Source organism: Lontra canadensis, unplaced genomic scaffold (assembly GCF_010015895.1).
Source record: "Lontra canadensis isolate GAN:19392208 unplaced genomic scaffold, GSC_riverotter_1.0 scaffold43, whole genome shotgun sequence".
In the NCBI taxonomy this organism is placed as follows: domain Eukaryota; kingdom Metazoa; phylum Chordata; class Mammalia; order Carnivora; family Mustelidae; genus Lontra; species Lontra canadensis.
The window spans coordinates 12,711,656-12,736,227 of NW_022631037.1; the positions used below are offsets into that span (position 1 = coordinate 12,711,656).

Consider the following 24,572-nt stretch of genomic DNA (forward strand, 5'->3'; position numbering starts at 1 on the left):
CTTACTGGGCACATGACCGACTGATTTCTCTGACTATGTAAAAACAGTGCTTCAAATGAGCTGTTTCCTCCCACTCCCCCAGATGGGTCTCAGGGGTCTCCAGATAATCCGGAATAGCTGCTGAGCATTAGCTGCCACAGGCAGCCAGAGGATAAGTGCCGTTTCCATTTTCCCTTGGGATCAGATCCAGCTGAGCGAATGACCCAGATGTAAAGGATTGGCTCGAAGGCCTGGGCAGAGTCCGTCTGCGGTGCCAGCAACGGAGCTGGGGACTGGCTGACAATTAGCCAGACCGCCCCAAAGGCCGGAAGGCTGCAGTGTAGTTACCTCGGGCTAACTCTTGTTTCCCTACCTGTCTACTGTGCCTGTTTAAAAACATTGGAAAAAGAAAATCACCATAATGAATAAGCTGGAGCTAACATGAAAGAAAAAACAAGAAAAAACATTATTTTTTTCCCATGGTTTATTTCTCAGTAGCGGTTATAGGAACAACTTTTCTGTTCCCAGCGAGACCCGACCCAATGGACTTGTTATGATGTGTGGTTAGCAAACTTCTCATCAGCTTAGAAGCGGGGAGGTTAACTAGCCAGAGCCCAGAGCAGCAGTACGCTTTAATTGCTGCTCTGAAATCCCAGGGCAAGGGACCAGGTAAGTGGGAGAGGGTAGATAGGAGAACAAGGGCATCTGGTCCCTGAAAGACTGGGTTTTTCCATTCTTTGTTTTTGGAAATGGAGGATTTTGTTACTTTTTCTGGCAAAGTCTTGAAGCTGCCCAGAATATGTATATGCAGACTCACTTTTTTCCCCCATTGGGTATTTGGTCTCCTTGTTTTGTCTTTTTCTTCCCTGTGAATGGCATCAGGGTCCACGCAGTTAGAGGGCAGGCTTACTGTCATCTTCAGGGTCCCTGCCAAGCTCTGCCATGCCTAGTCTGCCTGTTTCCTCCCCCCCACCTAACCCCTGCCAATGCCAGGGCTTTGACCAGCGCTTTTCTCCTTCCTCACTTCCCTCTGATAATATCCTCTCATTCCAGCACTCTTCTCTAGGACCAGTTAAGCAAGGGTAGCCTGAACTGAACTCACTTGAGAGGATAGAGCCGAGCTCACTAAGAAAAAGGCTTTGTGTTTCTATGATGCCCTTTCCCCCACCTTCAGACCTCGAACCTGCCTGGTAGGGTTACTCTTTCTGAGGACAGTTCTTGGCGCCGGCCGTAAACAGGGCCCACTTGCTTTCTTGCTTCTTGGAAAGGCAACTGATGAGGGCCTCTTGTTACTGAGCAAGTGATTTGGAGCAGTACTCACATCAGAACCAGAAACCCCTGGCTCCCGTTATACCAACAGCTGAGCAGGTTCCCTTTGATGACAGCCCTGGAAGCCTGGGAGGAGAACGAGCCAGAGAGGTGAACTCGAGATGCAAAACATGGGGCAGAAGTGGGGAGAAACCATCTGAAAAAGCTAGTAAGGGGCACAAGCAGATGGAGAGGGTGTCTGGAAGGGAGGGCTCCCCCTGGGAGGACTTGGAGCCACTGCCTTACCTCCTGTGCTCTCCATCTCTGGTGTTGCAGGGTGGGCATGAGGATCAATACGGCAGAAGGGGAGAGCCAAAGTCAAGATGGCAAGGTCCTTAAGGCATTTCAGACCCCTCTTGAGCCATTTAAGTTTTTCCCCAGACTTATCCTTGAACTTGAATTAAGTGACTTCTCAAGCTGCCTACGGTGACCTTCACAGCCTTCCTCAGTCCCTAATACTGCCAGTGTCTTGCATGGTTTCATTTCTTCTCAGAAAATGGTCAAGAAAGGGGGTCTCCTTATGAGAAAACGTGGGCTGGACCTGCTGACTTCTTTCACCCCTGACACTGGCTGCAGAAGTGGGTGTGCAGACACAGCTCGTGTTGAGTCCTCTGGATGGGAGGATTCCCCTGAAGCAGAGGGTCTGGCCTCTGTTCTCTGGAGCAGGAACAAGAGTAGGAAGTGAAGAAGGGGTGAGACTCTTGGGGTCTGAGCCACCCGGTCTTGTACAGTTTGTCTCAGAATGAGTTGACTTCTGGCCTTGTTGGAGAGGGAAATGGCCCAGTGTCTCTGACTCGGCTCTTTGGGAACACGTAGGACTTGAAAAGGACCTTGGCCTCTGAAAACCAGCCGCCCGACATTCGACTTCACGTGATGGCATTGTTACTCACAGTCCCAAGGATAGACCATTGGCAGGGAGAGTTCTTCCTGTGGCGCTGTAGAAGCCCCTTCTCCTTGGTCTCCAGTTAAGGAGGATTCCTGAACCTCAGCTTCTTGGAGACTCGGCTCTGGGGCTGAGCTCGTCCTTGGCCCATGTCCTGAGGCTCCTTGGAGTTCTCTGACACCTTCCGGAGTAAAAGAACTGCCTGTCTTACTCACCTCAGGGCGGGCGCTTTTGCTTTCTGGAAGGAAGCTACCCAGAGGACTGTGGACTAAAAGGCATGGTGGGTTCTCAGGGACTGTGGGGAAAAATACTTCCTTCTGAGTTGCTGTTGAAGCCAGAAGGCCGGATTCCTCAGATGGCACTCCAGTTCCCTCCCAGTCCCAGACGTCTGCCATGGTGCCCTTTATCTTATTCCCTTCTGGATCTGTGACTTCCCACTGACACATCTCCGCCATCCTGCTCCTTGCACGGCTGGCTCCCTGGGGACTGCATGTGGGATGGCCAGCGCTGGGAGCATCTGGCTGGGGGCAGGGAGTCCCCGAACCTCTGCCTTCCTGGGGGCACACGGTCTCCTGCTCTCGGCTGACTTTTGCTGCTTCTTTGGAAATGTGTTCTTCCGTCCCTCCAGAGGCTGACTTCTGAAGATACATTTCTCCCTGCCCTCGGGACTTTCCGTCCACCTCTTGCCCCAGTCCCCCTTTCTCTGCAGCTTCCTTATTCACCTCCCAAGGGCAGATTTCCACTTCTTTAGCAGATGGAGCTGCTTCTGCTTCCCACGGACCCACTGCTGCCACCTTGGCCCCCACAGTGCCTGCTGCCTCCGAACTGCCTTTGCGCCTGTCAGAAGCTCGCGGGGCTGGCTGTGGAGACAGCTCCCCACAGTCTTGACTCTCCCAGGGACACACCGCCTCCTGTTTCCCATCTGCCCTCTCTGGCTTCTCCTGAACCGCCACAGCTTTGGGCTCTGGTCTTCCCGGGGCTCTCCCCTTCTCCTCTTGAGGTGGCCCTTTTCCATCCTGGCTTGCCGTCCCTTCGTCTGGGGCCCTTTCAGGCACTTCCCAGGGGCAGATGGCAGCTTTGGTGCTGCTGTCAGGTTTAGGAGTATCTAAGGCAGGAGCATCCCACGGGCACACCTCAGTGAGCCTGCCCCCGATGCTGGCCGGTGTCTGAGAGCCAGCTGTAGGCTGGTCACGGCCCTGATGGTCAGGGTGAGAGACAGCGCCTGCTGGGGCCATGCTTTCCCAGACACAGACAGAGTGTAACTCATCGCTTGCTTTTCCCCCATGGTCAGTAGTGAATTCTACTTTTGAAGATGGAGCTCTTTCTGGGGTTTTGTGTCCTGGGAGGGAGCCCGTCTTTGGGTCGTGTGTCAGGCGCCCTTTCTCTGCTGCCTCATCCCTCACTTCCAAGAAATGTCCCTCAGCCACTTCACGACTCATGCTTACGGATGAGTCTGAGACCTCAGGACCCTCCACCAAGGGTTCCCTCAAGCCCTTCTCCCAAGGACAAACAGCTTCCTGCTCTTGACTCTGTTTTGTCTCCCATTTTGGTATGTCTTCTCCCAAGGAGGTGAGTCTCTCCTTTTCTAGAGTTTTCTCCCCTTGCCCTGCTAAGTCACTCCTCCTCTCTTGGTCCAGTCCCGTCCCAGAAGCTCCTTCATTCACCTCCCAGGGACAGATCTTGGCTTTCTCACTGGCAGGGGCCTCCTCCACTTCCCAGGGACACACCTCAGCTGCCTGGCAGCCCACGTGGTCCAGTTCCTGGAATCCAGCTTTTGGTCTCTCTGTGCCCAGAGAGTCTGAATGCCAAGAGGAGCTGCCTGGATCCAAGCTTTCCCAGGGAGAGGCCACCTCCCGCTCCCAGGCTGGCTTCTCTGGCTTCTCTGGAGCAGTAACAGCTGTCTTGCTGGGTCCAGGACGTGCAGAAACCTTCCCTGTGTCATTTGGAAATTTCCTAACGGCCTCAACTCCCAAAGCCTTTTCCTGCCCTGCTCCAGCACCCACCTCCCAGGGACAGACCTCAGCCTTCTCAGCAGACACAGTGTCCTTCATATCCCATGGACAGATCTCCGAAGCTTTGCTTCCCACACTGCCTGACATGTGGAAACTGGCTCTGGATCCATCTGCTTTTTGAGGGCCTGATTGTGGGGAGAAGCTGCCAGGGTCCACATTCCCCCAAGGACAGACTGCTTCCTGCTTTTGGATCTGTCCCTCAAGCTCTTCTCCAGCTGTGCCATCTTTGATCCCTGACATCCCAGGCACTTTCTCCTTGTCCTTTTGAGATTCTCTTGCTTTTGCTGTCTGGTCCAACATCCAGTCGTCCCTTATTCTTTCATCTACCTCCCAGGGACAGAGTTCTGCCCTGGCAGGTGTTACTTCCTTTGGCTGTGGCCTGGGATCTTCCCGGGGACCTACCTGTGTTGTTCTGCTTCCTCCCTTGCTAAGGAATTGGCCACCAGCTTTGGTTGAGGAACTATCTAGACATGGGCGGGAGGGCCCAGGGTTTGAGGTCTCCTGGGGACACACTGACTCCTGCTGTTGATCCCTTTTCTGCACTGCCTTCCCAGCCTGTTCTCCCATCTCTCCCATCTCTCCAGGCTTTCCAGGGAAAACCTGTCTGGAGGCTTTCCCCTCTTCCTGGAGAAAATTTCCCCCTGTCCCCTGACTCAGCATTTCCTTCCCCACTACCTCATCACCTAGCTCCCAGGGACAGATCTCTGCTTTCCTGGTAGGAGCATCTCCTGCCTCCCACGGACACACTTCAGAGATGCTACTGCCCACACTCCCGGAGCATCCAGGGGCTCCTGGGGCCGGAGTGGAGACTGCTGAGGGGCCCCGGAAATCTGTCCTCTCCCACGGACAAAAAGACTCCAAGTTCCCACTCAGTTTCTGTTCTTTCCAGAAGGTTGCTTTCTTGGAGGTTTCCTGCTTTTCCTGGGGAAGCTTCTTCATGCCCTCCTGGAATGGTTTCCCATTCCCTCCCTCACATGCCTCCCAGGGACAGAGCTCTGCCTTGGCAGTGTCAGCTGTACAAACATCTGGGCCTGTGCCCTCCTGCTGATGCTTCTTCACCTCTCCAGCCTCTCTCCTGCCCACTGCCTCAGACCTGCCCTTGGTTCTGTCAGAGTCCTGAGAGACTGACCAGCAGGACGGACTCCCAGGATCAGCGCCATCCCAGGGACACACGGCCTCCTGCCCCCTGACCAGCCTCTCTGGCTTTTTCCGAGCAAAAACCACCACACTTTGGGGCTCTGACTTTTCTGAGGCTCTCCTTCTCTCTTGGGAGTCATCGAGATCTTGTCGTAATGCCCCCTTCTCAGGGGCTCCTTCGCTCGCCTCCCAGGGGCAGATCTGGGCGTTGTAGCCACGGTCAGGCTGACACACTTCCGACTGAGTGACTTCCCTGGGGCACATCTCTGCCATCCTGCGGTCAGCTCCGCCCAGGGACTGGAGACCAGCTTCGGGCAGTTCCCGCCACCCAAAAGGGGCTTCTTTTGCTCCCTCAGCACTTTTGTCCCCAACTGTGCCTTGGCTGGCTTGCCTCAGTGTAGCAGACCCTGCTTTACCTGCTCTCTCTCCTTTCCCCTCCCCTAGACAGTGGGATGTCCTCCTGCCTCTGTCTTCTTGTTCCCTGCTGCCCTCCCGGCCACAGACTTGAAGCATTCTGCAGGTGTGAGTGTTCTGTTGGTTCTGGAGGGACTCCTCGTCATCACAGGGTGCAAGGGCGGCCTGCTTACTCACAGCCTTGGGCCGGCTTAGCCTGGGGGACCTGGGGCATGGCCCCACACCCTCGCCCTCCGCTGCAACTCTGCCTTTCTCCTCTGTCTCAGGACTCCCTTCCCCACTCTCCTTCTCTTTGTGAGTGCTCCGGGAACGAGTCAAAGCTTTGATAGCCAGGCCTAGACTGTGCACGGAAACCTGCTGAATGGGGGTCTTGAGGCTGTGGGATTTAGAGAAGACCTTAGACTTGTCCTCATCGACCTCATCAGCACCCCCTTGGAGGCGTCCATCCTCTGTGTTCCCCGCATTCTCCCCTGTGCTCCTTTTCTCAACTGCAACAGAGAGGGCTCTCCAGAGCTTGGCCCTAGCTGGGGAAGGGGAGAGGCTGCTCCGCTCTGGCCCTGAGGGGCTTTCTTGAGCCACATTTCCTTTCTTGACTGGCAGTTCTGCATTCTCCCAGGGGCAGATGAAAGGGAGTAAGTTGGGGCTTTGGGGGGGGCACGGGGATTGGTGCCAGGACAGGGACTGGTGTCGGGGCTGGGGCTGGGACCGGGGCCGGGGCTGGGGCCGGGGCCGGGGCTGGGGCCAGGGCCGGGGCTGGGGCCAGGGCCAGGGCTGGGGCGGGAGCTGGCATCAGAGCTGGAGCCAGGGTGGAGGTGGGAGACAGCATTCTTGGCTCTCCCAGGCCCGCTCCAGACAGGGTCATGATAGGTGTGGAGACCTGGTGCCGGACGGGCGGGTGAGGCAGCCTCCTGGCAGCCTCCTCCTGAAGCCTCCCTGTGGCAGCGGTGGACATGTGGGAGCCGTCCACACTGCGGCTCTTGGCCGGGGATGGTGGGGCTGACAGGGGGGCCCCTCGAGCTCGCTCCAGCCTCCTGGCCGACGGCCTCCTCACTGGGCTCGCCAAGGCTGCCTCGGCCTTCTTCCTCTCCTCCCGCTCCTTGGCCTGCCGATAGGTCTCCTCCAGGTAGGCCTGGCTGGCCACGAGCAGGGCCTTTTCCCTGGAGCCTGCCACCACGCTGAGCGACTTCTGCAGGGACGTGGGTCTGGCCCTGGGGAGCCTCTCGCACACCGTCAGGTTGTGGGCACTGGCGGACCTGAAGCCCAGGGCAGGGGGCCCCTCCACCGACTCCCGACTCTCCCTGCTTTCCCTCGAGGCCTTCTTGGCCAGCTTCCTGCGCAGCAGTGAGTCAAGGAGTGGTGGGTCCTGCTCCCGGCGGTGACCCTGGCGCTCGTGGTCGTAGGTGCTGCGGGACTTGCGCAAGGCCGGGGTCCCCTCAGTGTTCTGGAGGCTGGAGCTGAGGAGCCGGCGGCGCGAGGAGCCAGGCAGGCTGCCCAGGCCGGGGGAGCCCGAGTCCCGGGAGTGCTGGCGGGCCAGGGCCTCCGGGAACTCGGCCAGGTACCTCATGAAGGAGCGGCCCAGGCCCTGGCGAGAGCTGCCTCGCTTCTTGGGCAGGTGCGGGTTGTTTGCAGCCATTTCCTTGGTCTTGTGGACCTCGAGTTGGGCATAGAGCTTCTTCAGCTCGTCCTGCGGGGAGGGAGGCATGAGGAGAGCAGATGGAGCATGGAGCTCTCTCCAGGGCCTGACTGCCCTGCCTCCCGCTCTCCCAGCCATTATTTGGACCATTTTTTCTGGAGCATCTCTTCCCACCAAGCTGTGTCCCTTCCCTGCTTAGACAACCCTCAGGATCTACCTGTCCTCTCTGAGTCACATCTGCTTGGTTCTGAGGATGCAGGGGGCACGCCTTTCTCTGTGATCTGATGGAAGCCACTTGCCTGGGTGACGGGAAGCCTGGGTTCCAGGCTGCTGACCCAGCATGTGCATGAAGGCTGTTTTCTTTTTTTTTCAGATTTTATTTATTTGAGAGAGAGCATGAGTGGGGGTGAGGGGCAGAAGAAGAAGCAGACTCCTCGCTGAGCACAGAGCTTAATCCCAGGATATGGGGCTCGATCCCAGGACTCCAGGATCTCAACCAAAGCTTAAGGCAGCCGCTCAATGGACTGAGCCACCCAGGCGCCCCCTGAAGGCTCTCAGAGCCTCTGCTTCTACGAGGTAACAAGAGCTAGCTGCCTCCTGTGAGCGTCCTCAGGAGGGTCACGTGAGATTGATGGTGACAGAAGTGCTCTATTCGGGTTCAAGGGCGGGAATGGGAATTTGAGAACCTTCTACTTTGGATTCCTCCTCAGAGCCAGCATCGGCATAGGGACGGAGACTGCGTGCTGCTCCGCAAAGTAGGGGTACGGGCTGGCATTGCTGTGGCCGAGCACCTCCACACTCTCTGACCTCCCAGCTCGACTGGGGCCTCAGTTCAGCCTCTTCCCCAGGAGGCAGAGCCCAGAAGGGGAGGAGGACACGGGGGGAAAACAGGCAGAGGCAGCTAGGACAAGGACGAGTTGGGAGATGCAAACAAGTCAGGGGTACAGGGAGGCCCCAGGGGAGATGGAGACAATGGACAAAATGGCTTCCTGAGGTTGTTCCCACACCTTGGGTTTCATCAAACAACAGGCTGAGACTGCCAGGTTTCCTTATTTCCTACCCACTGAGCTTCTGATCTGGGTTCCGTGACTTTGATGCCCCTACACTGAAAAAGAAGGGCAAAGATGCTCTCCTGAGGTAAGACTCAGGAAAAACTTCCCTTCTCTAAGACTGCCAAGTCCAGGGAATGGGTGTCCTGATGTGGAAATCTCTGGTAGTCGCTAATCGTGTGAACTATGCAGCCCCGTGGTTGGCCCTAGGGTCACCAAGTGCCCAGATGTCCTGTCCCTCACGACTGCCCCTGCTGGGTGGGAGTGGAGCGCCACCCACCGCCCTGCCTCTCACTTGCCAAGTGGCCTGGGTTTCAGGGATGCATGTTCTGGGCTTCTAGTGGTCTCTTCACTTAGGTGGTGTGTGAAGGCATCAACAGTCAGGGGAGGCGGCTGGAGAAGGGAAGGAAGAAAGGAGGCAGGTCTTCGAGAGAGGGAAAGTGAGGGCCAGGGGAGGGACCTGCAGGATACACGGCCCAGGCTGCAGGGCAGCAGTAATCCTGGCCCAGTCTCTAAAAGCAAGCATCCAAAGGAGGCGAGGAGGCCGGCTCCTACCCGGATGTCTCCGGCGTCCAGGCTGCGGTCGCTCCAGGCTGAGGCGATGCTGCTGTCCAGGTAGGAGCCTGAGCGCTGCAGGTCCAGCTCGTCCTCGTACACCTCATCCACCATCTCCTCTCGGGGAGGAGCCCCCGGCTTCTGGAACTGGCCAGGGTGGGTGTGACGGCGGGAAAAAAAGTCAGCTCTTCTCCCTGTTTACTCCTATTCCCACCTGCTCCGGGGAATCCATCTTTACTTGGGGCACCTTCACCCCCTCTCTAATTCGCAATTCCGAGGGCAGGAAGAGTTTTGCTCTCTGTCATCCTCCCTGATTTTCTTTAGCTCAGAGACTGGGGAGAGTGGGGTCCGACGCAACTGCCCCCACAATTCCTAGCCATGGCCTTCAGCTCCCTGACCTATCTCTCTGTAACTGCTTCCAAGTTGATTTTTCAGAGTCCACCACACTAAACTGCTAGGTGTGTTACAAAGACCCCTCCTGCTCTAGCTCTGATTTCCTTTGCCCTCAGATGGGAGGCAGAGAGACACAGTCGCTTCCTCCCCACCCTCCACCCCAAGCGGGCTCCTCCCCCAGGCCCCTGCGGCTCCGCCCACTCTCCCCCAGGGTGTCATCCTCACTCTGACCTGAAGAGGGCGCTGCGGCGACGGCAGATCCACGGTGCCCTTACCAAGGGGCTGGGGTAGGCTCACAACCAGGAGGGGGGAGACCTCACCTTAGGAATGAAGATCAGAGCCAGTGTGGTGGTGACGGTGCTGTGGGTGTGGAAGAAGAAGAGGAGCAGGGTCCAGTCTGGGTGCAGGGAGGGAACCAGCAGAAACCTGAGGGTGTGAGGGAGGGGAACATCAGCTCTCGGTGGCAGGGGCCTCTTCTCCCTCACCTGTCTCACTGGCTCACCTCCTAGCTCCAGTCCTGATCTCTGTGGAGCTTCTGGGTGGGTTGAAAAGGGCACTTCTCCTTCTTCTTGCCCTCTCAAGGATGTAGGTCCTACCTCAAGGATGTAGGTCCTACCTCAAGGCTCACATTAACCCCCCACCTCTGAGAAGCCCTCCCAGACTACTCTTCTCTGGTCTCCTAGAGCACAGATTTATGCTCCCAGCTCTGTTATGGATGCCCTGTGGGTTGATTCTGCCTTTGCCACACCACCAAGTCCTTGTGAACATTCACAGCGGGCCTGCTGCTGGAGGGGCTGAGGTGTGAGGGGGGAAAAAGGCAGGGAGAATTGAGCATGTGTAGGAGGAAGCACAGTGGAGGTGCCGGACATGTGGCCTAGGACTAGGAGGAGAATTAGGAGCAGACACACTTCCTCTTTTGGGGTGCTGCATAAGACCTGGGGTGCAGGAAGGGTATCTGAGGGGAGGGCCACCGATGGCGGAGGGGCCTTTCTCCCCTGGCTGAGGCCTGGCTGTATGGCGAGGATGGCTGTGGGATTGGGTTCCTCGGGCCTGGGAGAGGCGAGAGTGGTGGGCGATGGGGAGGTGTGGTGGGTCGGGGTGGGGGGAGGCCTCACCTGGCCGTGTGGAAGGCAGAGGAGAGAAGCAGCTCGTTGTGCAGGGCGATGCTCATGTAGCGTGGCTCATGGAAGGCGGAGGGAACGCCTCGGGTGGCGTAGCACAAGAAGCTGCCCCAGCACAGGAGCAGCACCTCAGCTGTGGGGGAGTGGGAGGCAGAGATGCAGGCACCAGCTCAGCAGCTGGGCGGTGGCCCCTCTCTGTGCCAGGTGTGCCGGGGGAGGCGGGGACTGGGGGCAAGGCCAAGGCCGGAGGATCCCTGCAGGTGCAGCATGGAGGTTCCCAATGAGGCAGGCTCATCGGAAGCAACTCACCCACAACCATGATGTAGTCCCAACGGTCGTGATGGCAGAGGTAGAAGTGGCGGCCCGCAGGAGTGTGGCCACGGGCCACCAGGGGTGCATGGCTGCCTCTTTCCAGGGCCCCCGCCGTCCACACCACCAGGAAGGCCAGCACGAGCAGCAGGAGCAGCCCCAGCCGCTGCAGCAGCCGCCCATTGCTGAGGTGGGGGCCCCGCTGGGCCGAGCGAGACAGAAACAGCTGGAGAACTCTACAAGGGTGTGGGTGGTGGGAGAGGCATAGGCGGAGAGCCAAGGAGAGGGGCCAGGTCTCTGGCCTCTGTCCATGGCTTCCTTCCCCTCCACACTTGCCTGTCCTCCTGTCCTTCCCATGGTTGGCTGCCTCCCTGCCCCCCCAAAATGCTGCATCTGAGGAGGGCTATGGTGATAGGGGTGGGCCTGGGGTGGGGGTGGGGGGGGTGCACCGGGGAGTAGAGCTGGTAAAGGTCTGGCTGGGAAGAACTCCACCCCTTTCCAAAGGAGCTGGGGCTGCCTGGAGTGAGCAGCCCCAGAGCAAGGTCTGCCCCAGACCCTACCTATAAAGCTTGAGTATAATGGTGCCGTAGACAGTGGCAACACCCAGCAATCGGACCCAGCGGAGAACGATACAGCGGAATACACTGGGCTTGAAGTACAGAATGAAGACCTGGGGAGTGCGGGAGGGGGACAGAAGTTGGGGCTCTCCCATGAACTTCCTCTTTCTGATCTGCTCCCCTTTCTAATAGCCTTGCCACAGAGGCATCATCACCTCCATCCCTCAGAGGAGCAGCTGAAGTATCAGAGAGGTTCGGTCATTTGTCCTAAGTCACACAGTAGGACATCGAGCTCTTTTTAGCCAGGACTCTTTGGCTTTGGAGTTCACCAGGCCAGCCTGCCATTTGTAGATATGAGTATGGAGATTTTGAGGTCTCTGAATTTCTCTAAGGGAGCAGAAAGGAGGTAGGATTCTGGGGTTTGGAGGACACCAGCCAGGGATCACGTGGGGTCAGACTCTGGCCACAGACTCACAGGGAAGTAGAGGAGCAGGGATCCAAAAAGGATGGCTTCCAGCAGGACAACTCCAGAGGTTCGGATCCTCTGTGAACCCAGGAAAGAGAGAGGTGTGTGAACAGGGCAGTGGGAAAGCAGAGCCTGGACGATCGTGGGGGAGAATCTCAGGCCTGTTCTAGGAGTCACTTGGTGGCCCTGGGCTAAGGTCTTACCCTGTAACATCAGCTCTGCCCTCTTGGTCCACAGCCACGCCACCCCCCCCCCCCCCAGTCCCACCACAGGCTAAGACCAAGGTTGCACATAGCATCTCTCCTCTAGCCCCGCCCCCTACCTCCCCAATCCTAGAAGGGGCCTGATTGCAGACCTGGGCTCCAGTCACAAGCTGCTGGAGCTAGAAGGATCCCACACATTCCCCAGACTTTGGGTCAGACTGCTTCTTTGTCTAGGTAACCCCTTCTCTGCCTGGAAATCAGTTAGTTGACCTTCAAGACTGGCTCAAATGTCATGTTCTCCAGATGGGCTTTCCCAGGCTGTCTCAAGCAGGACAACTGGGTCCTTTCTTTGAGCTCACATGGCAACCAACACACACTTCCATCCTCGCCTCTGTTGTGCTGCGTTGTCATTTTCTTTATAGGCCTGCTTCCTCTGTTCAATTGGGAGCTCCAGGGGAGTCTAGACCATGTCTCCCTAGTGCCTACACTGTGTTTTGAATCAAGTCAATGCCTACACTTAACAGGCAACAAATCTAAGGCAATGGGGTCACTTGCCCAAGGTCACCTGGTGTGTTAGGTTAAGCATGAAGACCAGAACCCATTTCTTCTGAGTTCTTGTCTTAGGGAGCCTCTGGCTCCTAGGTGATGCTGGGGACCCAAGGGACGGTAGGACATGTGTAGGAGAGGCGAGGCCTTCCTTACCTTGCTCCGGCGGCATCTGTAGGAGAGCAGCATGCTCAGGAAGATGGCCAGCATGCAGCAGGCCTGGCAGGCCAGCACGGCTGCCCGCAGTGCCGAGGCTTCCTCCACCAGGCACGGCCTAGCGTCCCTGCAGTTGGTGCAGCCCTCGGCACACGGCTGGCACTGCAGCAGCCTCCCGGAGCTGCCATGTAGGGCCCCGAATTGCCCAGCAGGCTGGGCAGCACTCTCTCCCAACCCTATAAAGAACAAGATGGCTGCAAGGAGAGGGTCCCGGTGGGGGCGTGCCAGCCTTCTCTCCCATGGGTCACCATAGCCCTCTCCCTGCCCTCCTACAGTTGGTCACCACCTGGGGCAGTCTGGGAAGCAGGGCGAGTGAGGAAGTGGATATTCCCAGGGAAGGGCCGGGAAACAGAAAGAGGCAATGCTAGGCTAGGACTCACTGCGAGGCTCAACTTGCATTAGACTGGCGTGGTAAGGGCTCATTTTCAGAAGGCGCAGACACCCCCACAGTGGATCCTGCCTGCCTTGCCTGCTTCTCTCCACCTTCTGCCCTTGCCCCATAAGACCCCTGCCAGTGTCTCACCCCAGCCTTTTCTCCCCGGATGCCCCCTCCACCCAGCCCAGCCTGACCCTCACCATGGTTAACATACCCCCGGAGCGGCTTGCCCCATAGAAGCCAGGTCGGCAGCGGCAGAGGTAGTGGCCGAGGACAAAGCCCTGACTATCCAAGGGGACACACTGCAGGGATGACAAACACGATAGGGATTTATATGGGGTTTTCGCTCCTGGGAAGAGATGGAGGGTCCACATACTTTCCTATTCACAGCACCTGCTCTGTACAAGGGACCCCCCCCCCCCACTAGAAGTCCTCCCTAGTCCTTAGGAATCCTTCTCTCTCTGGAAACCCTACTCTATTCCTGTCATCACCTCTTTTCAACAAAGAGTTTGGGAAGAGATCACCCTTTTATTCTTAGAGGCAATGACGGGAGCCTCATAGATCCCATGTCCCAGTGCCCAGCTGTTGCTACAGTGAGGCACCAGGGGAGGTGGAAGTAGGGAGAACTTGGAGTCCAATCACATCTGTATGCCTACATCCTGTTTCAAAGGGTCCCCATCACCTTCCCTCTTTGGTTCACAGGTTGTTTGAAAAGGCCCCCACAGAGGAGAGGCTTCCCCTACCAGGGGCCATCTGGCTTTGGCACAGGACTGATTTCCCCAGCCCTAATACCAGGCTAATGCCAGGCTGGTGGGATGCCAAGGCCAGCTCTTTATTCCACCTCCATCCATTGATGTCTGCCTAGCAGGGGACGGAGCAGACCTCAGAGCCAGGCAGGGGAGATGAGCACATGCATGAGGTCAGATCTGCTGGAGGCAGTGGTTAGGGACAGACCTAACAATGGGATGAAGGAAGGGCTTTGCCCTGGGAGCTTCCACATTGAGCACCTGACTTCACCTAGAAAAGTTACACGGTGGTACTTCTGAAATCGTGGCCCAGCTTCCCTTCTTGCCAGGAGCACGAGAACGCGCTATGTTCCCACCAGCGTCTGCACAATCAGGCCAATGTGTACTGAGACGTGCTGTGGCTGGGTTTAATAATGCACTGAATAATGGGAGCCCTTCTCCATCCCTGGACTTAGAGTTCCAAAAACATGTGCCCCAAAGAGCCACAGATGCCCAAACCCGCCCCACCTCCCAGCAGGCTGCAGGGCTCGCCTTGGCTTTGGTTCAGCTCAGGCACGACACGCGGTCAAGTGCAGCCGTGGAGCAAATTATTATTAGTTCACTGGCCTCCCAGTTTTTCAGTCCCGGGCTTGCAGGATTACCAGCCATTGTTTTCCATTATCCCGATCTCCTGCATCCATGGCTTTGAGTCTGCCAGCACCTGGCTTGGGTTCCCTCACCTTTACTAATCCCAGAGCTCTTCAAGCTCCTGCTTTGGTTAGAGTCCTCCCACACCCCAACCAACAATTACACTTAGGAGCTCTATCAACATGGAGAATGTGGTCCAGGAGAGGGAAAGGGGATGATTAATAGGGGCTTAGGGAGCGGTCCTGGGGATGGATCTTAGGGCACCCAGTACCAAAAGGGAGAACAGACAGGGATGCATACTGAGAATTCAAAGGAACAAGGGAGACTATCTCCACTGGGGGATGGGGAGCAGGCTGTAAGTGTCCTCACGTTTGTTTTTTTTTTAAAGATTTAATTTATTTATTTGACAGAGATCACAAGTAGGCAGAGAGGCAGGCAGAGAGAGAGAGGAGGAAGCAGGCTCCCTGCTGAGCACAGAGCACGATGCGGGACTCCATTCCAGGATCCTGAGATCATGACCTGAGGCGAAGGCAGAGGCTTAACCCACTGAGCCACCCAGGCACCCCTCACTTTTTTTTTTTTTAATGTAGGTTCTACACTCAATGTGGGGCTTAAACTCAAGGTCCCCAGAGATCAAGAGTCACATGCTCTACAGACAACCAGCCAGGTGGCCCCTCACTTTTTTTTCTATGTTCGTGTTTTTTTTTTTATTATTCATTCAACTTTAAGTGCCTATTATGTATCAAGCAGGAGAAGTTGGGAACTTCTCAGAAATGACCATCAACATATCATTTCTGAAATTTCTTTTCTTGTCTTTTAGTTTTTATTTTTTATTGAAGTATTTTTTTGATTGTAAGTGTCCTCACTTTTAAATAGCCTGGTTTAGGGGTGCCTGGATGGCTCAGTGGGTTAAAGCCTCTGCCTTCAGCTCAGGTCATGATCCCAGGGTCCTGGGATCAAACCCCACATCGTGCTCTCTGCTCAGCAGGAAGCCTGCTTCCTCCTCTCTCGCTGCCTACTTCTCTGCCTACTTGTGATCTCTGTCTGTCAAATAAATAAAATAAAATCTTTAAAAATAAATAAATAAATAAATAGCCCTGTATCTCAAGGTGCCTGGGTGGCTCAGTTAAGTGTCTGACTTCAGCCCAGGTCATGATCTCAGGGTCCTGGGGTGGGCTCCTTGTTCAGTGGGGAGTCTGCTTGTCCCTTTGTCCCTCCCCCCACCCCATGTGCGTGCGTGCACACGTGCACGCGTGCACGCGTGCATACACACCTACTCTCTCTCTCTCTCTCTCAATCTCAAATAAATAAATAAAATCTTGAAAAAATAAAAATAAAAAAAATTAAAAGCCTGGAATCTCATTTCTGTCTCTCTCTCATCACTAGGGATTCCCTTGAAGCCCTGAGGCTGATATGCTTTGGTCAGTTGCTCCCAGGAACTGGGTGGTGGCAGGGATGGGAAAGGGGAAGGGAGGCAGGACCCCAGGGCACCCCCCTCCACTGTCCTCCTTATCCTTACCTGGGTGCTGTTGAGATCACACAGGTGTGTGTTGGAGTACCAGCCTGGCCCACTGGCACACTGATTGATGTCCACGTTCTGAAGGTCTATGTCCATCTGCACCTGCCCCCTAGGGCAGTGAGTTGGCAGTTAGGGGTGCAGCGAAGGGTGCCAAGGTGGTCATGTGTCCTCAGGCCCCAGACCAGGGAGCATTGCAAGCTTTGCAAACTTTAGCAGAGCAGTTGCAGTGTGCAAGGACAGAGGGCACACCTGCATTCCATTTCTCCAGTGCTATTCATCCTCACTGTTTCTGTGGGCAACAGTCTTCTTCCCTGTAGGTTGTTCCCCGACATCCCTCAGCTTTTCAACATCCTAGCATTTCCTATTTCTATCAGTGGGTAGACGGAGGGGGCATGTCAAGACATGTGGAAGCTGGGGCTCTGATGATCTGTCTGAAGGGGATTTTCACACATCTCTACTGCATGTATGCACACACACACACACACACACACACATACACACACACGCACAGGCCCTGAACTCAGCTATTAACCACCCCCTCACTCTGCCCAAACCAGATCTGAATTGATCACAGCATAGGAACTATGGAATGGAGCTGCCTGCCCCAGAGCTCCCAAACTCTGCTCTGGGCTGAGTGGGGAGAGCTGGCTAGAGGCCAGGACGCTGGCTGGCAGGAGGGAAAGCCTGTTGGGAGCAATGAATAGGGACACAGAGCTGGAAAAACAATTTGATTGTTGCGTGCCTTGCAGTTCTGTGCCCATTTGCTGCCTCCTCCCCACCAGGGTTCCCAATCACCTCTTTATTCCAGTTGAAGGAGGAGGTCAGTCATTTGAAGAGTACCAGTCAGGACAAGCAGGACTGGAACCCACTTGATGTGAGAATATAGCCACTGGGAGTGACCCTGGGGAACTGGCCAACTCCTAGACGGAAGGGCAATGAATGGTTCCCAAGCTTCCCCCCCAAGAACTTTTCTTCCCTTGGAGAAGCCTCCTTTTATAGTTCTAGATTGCTTAAGAGCAGCAGGTAGGACTCTTGGAATGCCCATGAGACTACTCGTGCATGGCCTATCACTGTCATCCACACTAAGCCTGCTCCTGCCTTCTCCCCATTCCCCAGACCTGGGGGCAGACCTGTGCCCAGCTGTACACACACATATGTCTATACCTACGTACAAGTGGGTTGATTCATACGCACTGTGTACACTCACACCTGTATGTGCTAACAGACAGTTACAGATTCCCAGAGTCAACTGCAAATAGCTGAACGCAAATAGGCACATCTGTGCCCCCCCAGATACATATGTGTGTGCCAAATGGCCCACGCACAGCTGGCTGGACTCGGGGCCCCCACCCCCATGTACCCACAAATGTGTCAAAGACTGCGCAAACCCACTTACCTGACCTCTGGGCTGAGGTCTGGCTGGAGACCATAGAAGGTGGCAGAGAGTGTGACAAGCCAGCCAGGACGGAGCCGGCCCTCCTGGCACTCCAGGAAGGGAGGTGAGAGCTTCACATGCCTCATGTCCCCCACATAGCCATCCCCCTGTGGCCACTTGGGGCTGCCGAGGCTCCCAAGGTCATTGGTCAGCACTCGCTTCTGTAGGGCAGAGGTGTCCGGGGCCCTGGTTGGGCTCTCCTCCTGAACTCTGCTCCCAGACAAGTCCTGAAGGAGGGTCTCCTCCCCCATCCGTGTGGCCTGTAGGGCCAGAGGCAGGTGGCTGGCCCCTGGCGGAGGGTCAAAGGTCAGAAAAGCCCGGTACGCCCTTGGGTCCCCCTCGGCCACGCTGCGGACCAGTGCCTGGTACCACTCTACATCTTCCTCCACACTGGACTCGCGGATGTCGTTGGCCTGCAGCAGCATATTGAGGAAATTAGCGGCCTGGGCAAGGGTGCCCGCTGCCCTCCATAGGACTGGGGGGAGCCCTGGGCTGGCTTCTGCACCCTGCGCTTCGTAGCGTTCACTGCAATTAGCCCCCGACAGCTGTCGGGTGTCTCCAGAGTAGAGAAAAGCCAGGGCTGCCTCGGCTCCCTCTCGGGGCACCCACAGGGGCCCAGACCCCGGTTGGAAATGGGAGGACAGAGGTGGCCCAGAGCGGTGGGGCCGTGGACCCCCCAGAGCCCAGCTGCAGAGGAAACAGCAGCCCAGCAGTCCCCACACAGGGTGGAGCATGACCCCTGCTCTGGGGCCCATCCTCAGGGCAGCTCTCCGGTCCCTAGGGGTCCAGGCTGCCTGGGTGATCTAGGGGCTCATGAGAGCCCAGGCTGAGGCTGGCTGGCTCCACGCCTCCTATCCTCGCTTTCTCTCTTCCTCTCTCCCTCTCTCTCTCACACTGTGCGTCTTGCCTGTTTTTCCTTCTCTCTAACGTCATCAGCTGGCTTCTGGATGTAGGCATGAGGGCTCTGCCCCTCCTCTCTCAGTGTGACCCCCCATTGCAAACCCTCTTAATCCTGGCACCACCCCTCTTCCCTCCTCCTCTCATCCAGCATCTAGGCTCCCTTCCCCCACTGGGCACCCCACATCAGCTCCAGAGAGAGATGAACGGGAGGGGAGAGAATGAGACCAGACCAGTCGCACTCTCCCTCCCTCCCTCCCTCTGCCCTTTGCTCCATTAGGAGAGATGGGCAAATCCAGGATGGGGCGCCATAGCAACCGCAGATGAGCTTGTGCCCCTCTCTCCTCCCCTCTGCTCCACTCAGCCTCCTGCAGCAATAGCGACAGCATGATAAAGGGCCAAGCTGCAGCTCCTGGCAGGCAGCTCTGGCTGCCTGTACCCCTCTGACACGGTGCTGCTGAACTTGAATTTGAGATTGGGGGTGGTGAGGGCGGGGAAGAGAGCCTAATATAACCACAGCCAATCTCTGAACAAACTGTGGCAGTTCATCAAGAGCTTCTTGTGTGCTTTATCTCAACGGATCTTCCCCACAAGTATGTATGGGAGGTCAGTATTATCCCCATTTCACAGATGCAAACGCTGAGGCTCAGAGACTCACCTGAGATCACATAGCTCACTTTAAGTTGAGACTCAAGCCCAGAGCCTGACTCCCCACACTGGCCCCCATCAAACTCCCATGACCCTGTTATTCAAGACTAGTTACCAAAGAGTGAATTGAGGCCCAGAGAGTTTAAAAGCTCCCCACCCCCTGCAAGGATCACACTGTCATTCATGACCTCCAGCAGGTCTTCACCTTCCACTCAGGGGAGCCTCTCTTCTCCAGCACCACAGAGGTAACAACCACAGCCAATAGAGTGTATATACGTATGTGTGTTTGCGTGTACACACGGGCACTTGTGTGTAATGAGGACAGGGAGAAAAGAGTGAACAAAGTTTTGCTTCATTTTGTCATCCTAAATCCTGTCTTCCTTTATTGAGTTAGTACTGCCTTGGATCCAGAGGGTGTGGATTCTTTCTTTTTCTTTTTCTTTCTTTCTTTTTTTTTTTTTTTTAAATATTCCATTTATCACTGGAGACAGAGAGAGAGGGAGGTACAAGAGGCAGGTCAGGGCAGAGGCACAGGGAGAAGCAGACTCCCTGCCAAGCAGGGAGCCTGACACAGGGGTCGATCCCAGGACTTGATCCCGGGAACCCAGGATGACAACCCAAGCCGAAGGCAGATGCTTAAGTGACTTAGCCACCCAGGAGCCCCAGAAGGGTATGGATTCATGCAGGTAGCCATAGAACAAAGCTCCAGCCTTCCTCTCCTGCCATCTTCCATCACTCTTGTGCTCTCCACTCTCCCACTCCCAGAGATCTGGCCCCACATACACAAGCTGTCTCTTGGCTTCTTTCTCTCTCGCTCTGCCCACTCCCTTAAACCTTTGATGTCCCAGAGCACTGAGTGTATGCAGGAAGGGATGGGTGATGATTTTAGAAACTCCTTTTCCTTTACTGGTGGGCTCTGCAAACAGTTCTGCATTGGATCCTAAGTGAGAACGTCAGAGCGGGAGGGAGAGGAGGGGCTTGAGGGCAGCCGCCCAGCAGAACGCCTATGATGGCAGAATTGGAAGGGCCTCTAGCCCAGACCTTTTTCCGATAGAGAAGGAAAATGAGACTAAAGCTGCGGGTGGGCATCGTTGACCTTCTCAAAGCCATGAAGCTGCTTGTGAGTGGAGTCAGACCTGTAGGACGCATGCATAGCTCTCTCCTCAGCCTTTGTGATTCCCTGTGCTAAGAGAGAGGGATGGAGGGGAAAAGACACCATTCCAAGCTCTGGGTCTTACTGGTTACTGTTAGTGGAGGGTCACGAACACACTGTATGAAGACATAATAATAATAATCGTTTTGATCCCCCAAGAAGCTTTTCATAACAATAACTACTAACATTTGTGTCGTGTTTTTGCATTTCTGTGTAAGCTTTCATTTAACCCCCACAAAAGCCCCTGGGCTTTTTAAAAAATTTAATTAATTAATTAATTAATTAATTTTATTTATTTTATTTTTATTATTAGTGAACTATTTTTGCCAATAAAACACAGGTTCAAAGATACTAGATTACTTGCTCTTGGTCGTCCATCCAGGAAATGGCGTGAGTAGGACTCAGAGTAGCTGGAGAGCTCTAGAGGGGCAGGGATGGTCCCTGTCTCCCTCATCACTGCAGCCCCGAGACTTGGCCCACCACTGAACGACTAAGTGACCTCAGGAGCAGCTTCAGTTATCTGGGTTTCTCTTCCATAACCTTTGAAACTAGGGTCCTACCACTTCAGGGACCACCTAGATGGGCCTCAGTGGAAGAGAGATGTGTAGACACAAGACCCATTCAACAAATACACACGAATTCAATTCATATAAAGATAACACTTCCTTTGCTTGAAGCTGAATTTTCAATGCTTTTTCCCAGGACCTGGGCTCTAGGCCTGGACATTTAAGGAAGTGGAGAAAGGCAGTATTCCTTGCCCTGCCTTAGAAAGAGCTTGGGGTGCCTGGGTGGCTCAGTCATTAAGCGTCTCCTTCAGTTCAGGTCATGATCCCAGTGTCTTGTCAAACCCTGGGTTGGGCTCCCTGCTCAGCAGGAAGCCTGCTTCTCCCTCTCCTTCTCCCTCTGCTTGTGTTCCCTCTCAGGCTGTCTCTCTGACAAATAAAATAAATAAATAAATGAATAAATGAATGAATGAATGAATAGACATAAATAAACAAACAAACAAACAAACAAATAAATAAATAAATAAAAATGAAGAGCTTGGATGTGTTGCCCTATGTCTCTGTGTGCTCTGGTGCTGGGGTGGTACCCTAGATGGGGACTCACCAGGTGTGGACAGAGCTTCCCTCTCAGGCCAAGAAAGTAGCTGGACAGCAGAGGGCGCTGCAGAGCTACAGACTTTGTATTCATAGGCTAATTAATCTGTTCTGGGGCCAGGGAGGTTTTCCAGAGACAGCCAGGGATCTTGAGTGGTCGTCTTAAGCCTCTGGAGTTCTGTGATCCTATAGCAATTTCTCTTCTTTTCTCCAGAAATCTGAGTGACACCTGCCAGGGAGCTGAAGGAGAGTGGGTGGTTTTGAATTCCACTGTACCTTCTGGAATTGTGTGACCTTAGGTAAATAGCTCTCTGAGCTACAGTTTCTTCATGGGCAAGGAAAAATGGTTTGTTGTGCAGAATTAGACGTGAATTTGTATCAGGAGCCCCTTGCAAAGCATGAGGTTGAACAATTATCCCACGCTTCTATTTCAGTGGTCCACTCTGTGGCAGAAAGCGTCTGTGGCACGGGAAGAGTCCATAATGGGTGAAAAACAGATCTGGCTCCTGCCCTTGCGGAGTTTACAGCCCAGTAGGGAAGACAAGATTTTAATCAAATAGCCCCACGGAGAGATGAAAAATCACAGCTATGTCGGAAGTGTGACAAAGGAACGGTCTGGAAGATGGGTGGGGAGGAAGTAAGGACCCAGGCAGGGAGAGTTCCCTGAGGTAGTGAAGAGTGAGTTCAACCTGGGGGTTTATAGGAGTTTACTAAGCTAAAAGAGAAGGGAAATAAACCTTTCAAGAAAAGGGAATAGCTTATGTAATGGCCATATGTGTATGAGTCTCACACAGGGCTAGCAGAACTGCAGGGGAGAGAGAACAAACTGAAGGCTGGTGGGAGATGAGGCCAGACAGAAGCAGGGGTCAGATCACACAGGACCCCATAGACCTCCTTAAGGAGTTTTCTCTTCAGCCAAAGAACGATGGGAAACTACGGAGGGATATAATCACCGGTTACAGACAAATTTCCATGTTATTTTTTAATGTTAATTTTAGTCTTAAGTAATCTCTACACAGAAGGCGGGGCTTGAACTCACGACCCTGTGATCAAGAGTCACATGCTTGGGGCCCCTGGGTGGTTTAGTGGGTTAAGCCTCTGCCTTTGGCTCGGGTCATGGTCTCAAGAGTCCTGGGATCGAGCCCCACATCAGGCTCTCTTCTCAGCCTGCTTCCCCGCTCTCTCTGCCTGCCTCTCTGCCTACTTGTGATCTCTCTCTGTCAAATAAATAAATAGAATCTTAAAAAAAAAAATTTAAAAAAGAGTCGCATGCTTTTTGGACTGAGCCAGACACGCGCCCTGAAAAATTTCTGTTTTAAAAAGCTCTGTCTGGGGGTGGCTGGGTGGCTCAGTCGGTTAAGCAGCTGTTTTAGGCTCAGGTCATGATCCCAGGGTCCTCGGATCGAGCTCCGCATCGGGCTCCCTGCTCAGCGGAGAGCCCACTTCTCCCTCTCCCTCTGTCTGCTGCTCTGCCTACTTGTGCTCTCTCTCTGTCAAATAAATAAAATCTTAAAAAAAAACAAAAACACAAAACCTCTCTCTGGCTCCGGGATGCATACCCTCTTCACTCCAATGCACCCTCAGGTACAAAGTTGCTAAGTTCTGCTGGCTTATCCTTCCTCCTATCTGTTGCATCCCTCGACATCTCTCTGGGGACAATTTCAATGGTTTCCTAACTGATCTCAGATATAGCAGGCTATCTCCACTCCAGTCGTTTCCCTCCCCTCCAGTCTATGATCCTCTACACAGCAAGCTTTCTCTAATTTGAGCTTTATAGCACGTCTGTAAGTAAGTGAAGCAGCCATCCTGATTCCGATTTTGCAGATGAGAAAACTGAGGTATGAAGGTGTTGTGGAGCTGGTTCATACAGGACTGTGAAATCCAACTGTTAAAATTTCAGGAATTCTGTAAGCCAGTTGTGAAACACAGCCACTATTCAAAATTAAATTATGTACACTTATAATTAAATGATGTTTAAAACATAGGTAATAAAATTTTCAAAACTCATCACTTTCTAATAATTTTACTATTACTATTTACCTATGTTCCTGGGGTTGTTATTCTATCTGCACGATGAAACTATTACATAAGGGTACCCTACTGTTCATCTCTTTCTAACTCTGTGTTCAGTAACTCTGTGTTCTGAAGATTGAAATCAGGCATGGTGGGAGTATTTACACGATGGATATCAGCAAATGCTACAAATCAGGCCCTTGATTTATTGTTTTGTTGATTATCTATATTTTAAAAAGTGATAAAGGAAAAATTAGTAATTCAGATTTAAATTTAATGTGTTCTGCCTGTAGCCATTACACCATGAATAGCACAAAAATTAAGGAAACATTCTTTTTTTTTAAGATTTTATTCATTTATTTGAGAGAGAGAGAGGGAGGGAGGGAGAGAGAGGACCCATGTGGGGGAGGGGGCAGGAGAGGGATAGGGAGAAACAGACTACCTGCCTAGCAAAGAGCCCCAAGGTGGGCTCCCTCCCAGGACCTGGGGATCATCACCTGAGCCGAAAGCAGACGCTTAACCGACTGAGCCACCCAGGCGCCCCCCAAATTAAGGAAAATTTCTTTCAGTATTTGAAAACCGTTTTGATTCAGGAAGCAAGTCACTCCCATAATTGACAGTTAAGACTGTCTTTATTTTTTTCACTTTCCTCTTACACTGACATTGAGGAAAACATCAACCAACATTCATGCTGCAATTCCTGGATTAATTGAAACCTTAGGTTGGCTACCCACACGAGTTTGACCAAAACCAATGAAAGGATTCTTGAGAATCAATTGGTTATATAGGATTTGCAACTGTATACTATTGTTATCATTTGTAAATTGTGTGCTATACATCCAATGTAAACATCAGTAAAATTCATGAAAAACTTATGTACCCATATATATATATATATATATATATATATATATGCATACAATGCCCCCTGCCCCCAGAGAGCCAGCTGTCCAACATTCACCAGCACACCGCTGGCTCTAGAACACACATTATTCATGTGTCATTCCACAGACTTTTACTGGATGCCAGCGGGGATACGGTTAGTCAATGAAGAAATGACTTGGCCAAGGTCACACATCGAAGGCGGCACAGGCGGGACAACATCACAGATACTCCCCCAAGACCAGGCGCTCTCGGCCAGGACCAAACCAGGCTTTTCAGGGCCGCTCCCCACCGCTCCGGGGAGGGGCGGCTTCGGCCTCAGCGCCCGGGAAGTGAAAAGCGAGGGCCGGGGCAGGGGACCAACCGCCAGGCGAGAAGCAGCCCACCGCCAATAGCGG

General features: G+C 54.0%; 1 protein-coding gene across 1 annotated transcript; it reads right to left on the reverse strand.

Moving 5' to 3' along the window:
* Window positions 1-1,894: 1,894 nt before the first annotated feature.
* On the reverse strand, window positions 1,895-18,239 carry GPR179 (G protein-coupled receptor 179). Its single transcript, XM_032871419.1, has 12 exons — window positions 17,446-18,239; window positions 16,050-16,158; window positions 13,372-13,459; window positions 12,722-12,957; window positions 11,826-11,894; window positions 11,354-11,463; window positions 10,794-11,029; window positions 10,479-10,617; window positions 9,684-9,789; window positions 8,971-9,117; window positions 6,462-7,417; window positions 1,895-6,388 (listed from the first exon to the last, which is right to left on the reverse strand). Exons 1-12 carry the CDS (start codon window positions 18,237-18,239, stop codon window positions 2,170-2,172), a joined length of 7,209 nt encoding a protein of 2,402 aa, XP_032727310.1. The 3' UTR covers window positions 1,895-2,169.
* Window positions 18,240-24,572: the final 6,333 nt, after the last annotated feature.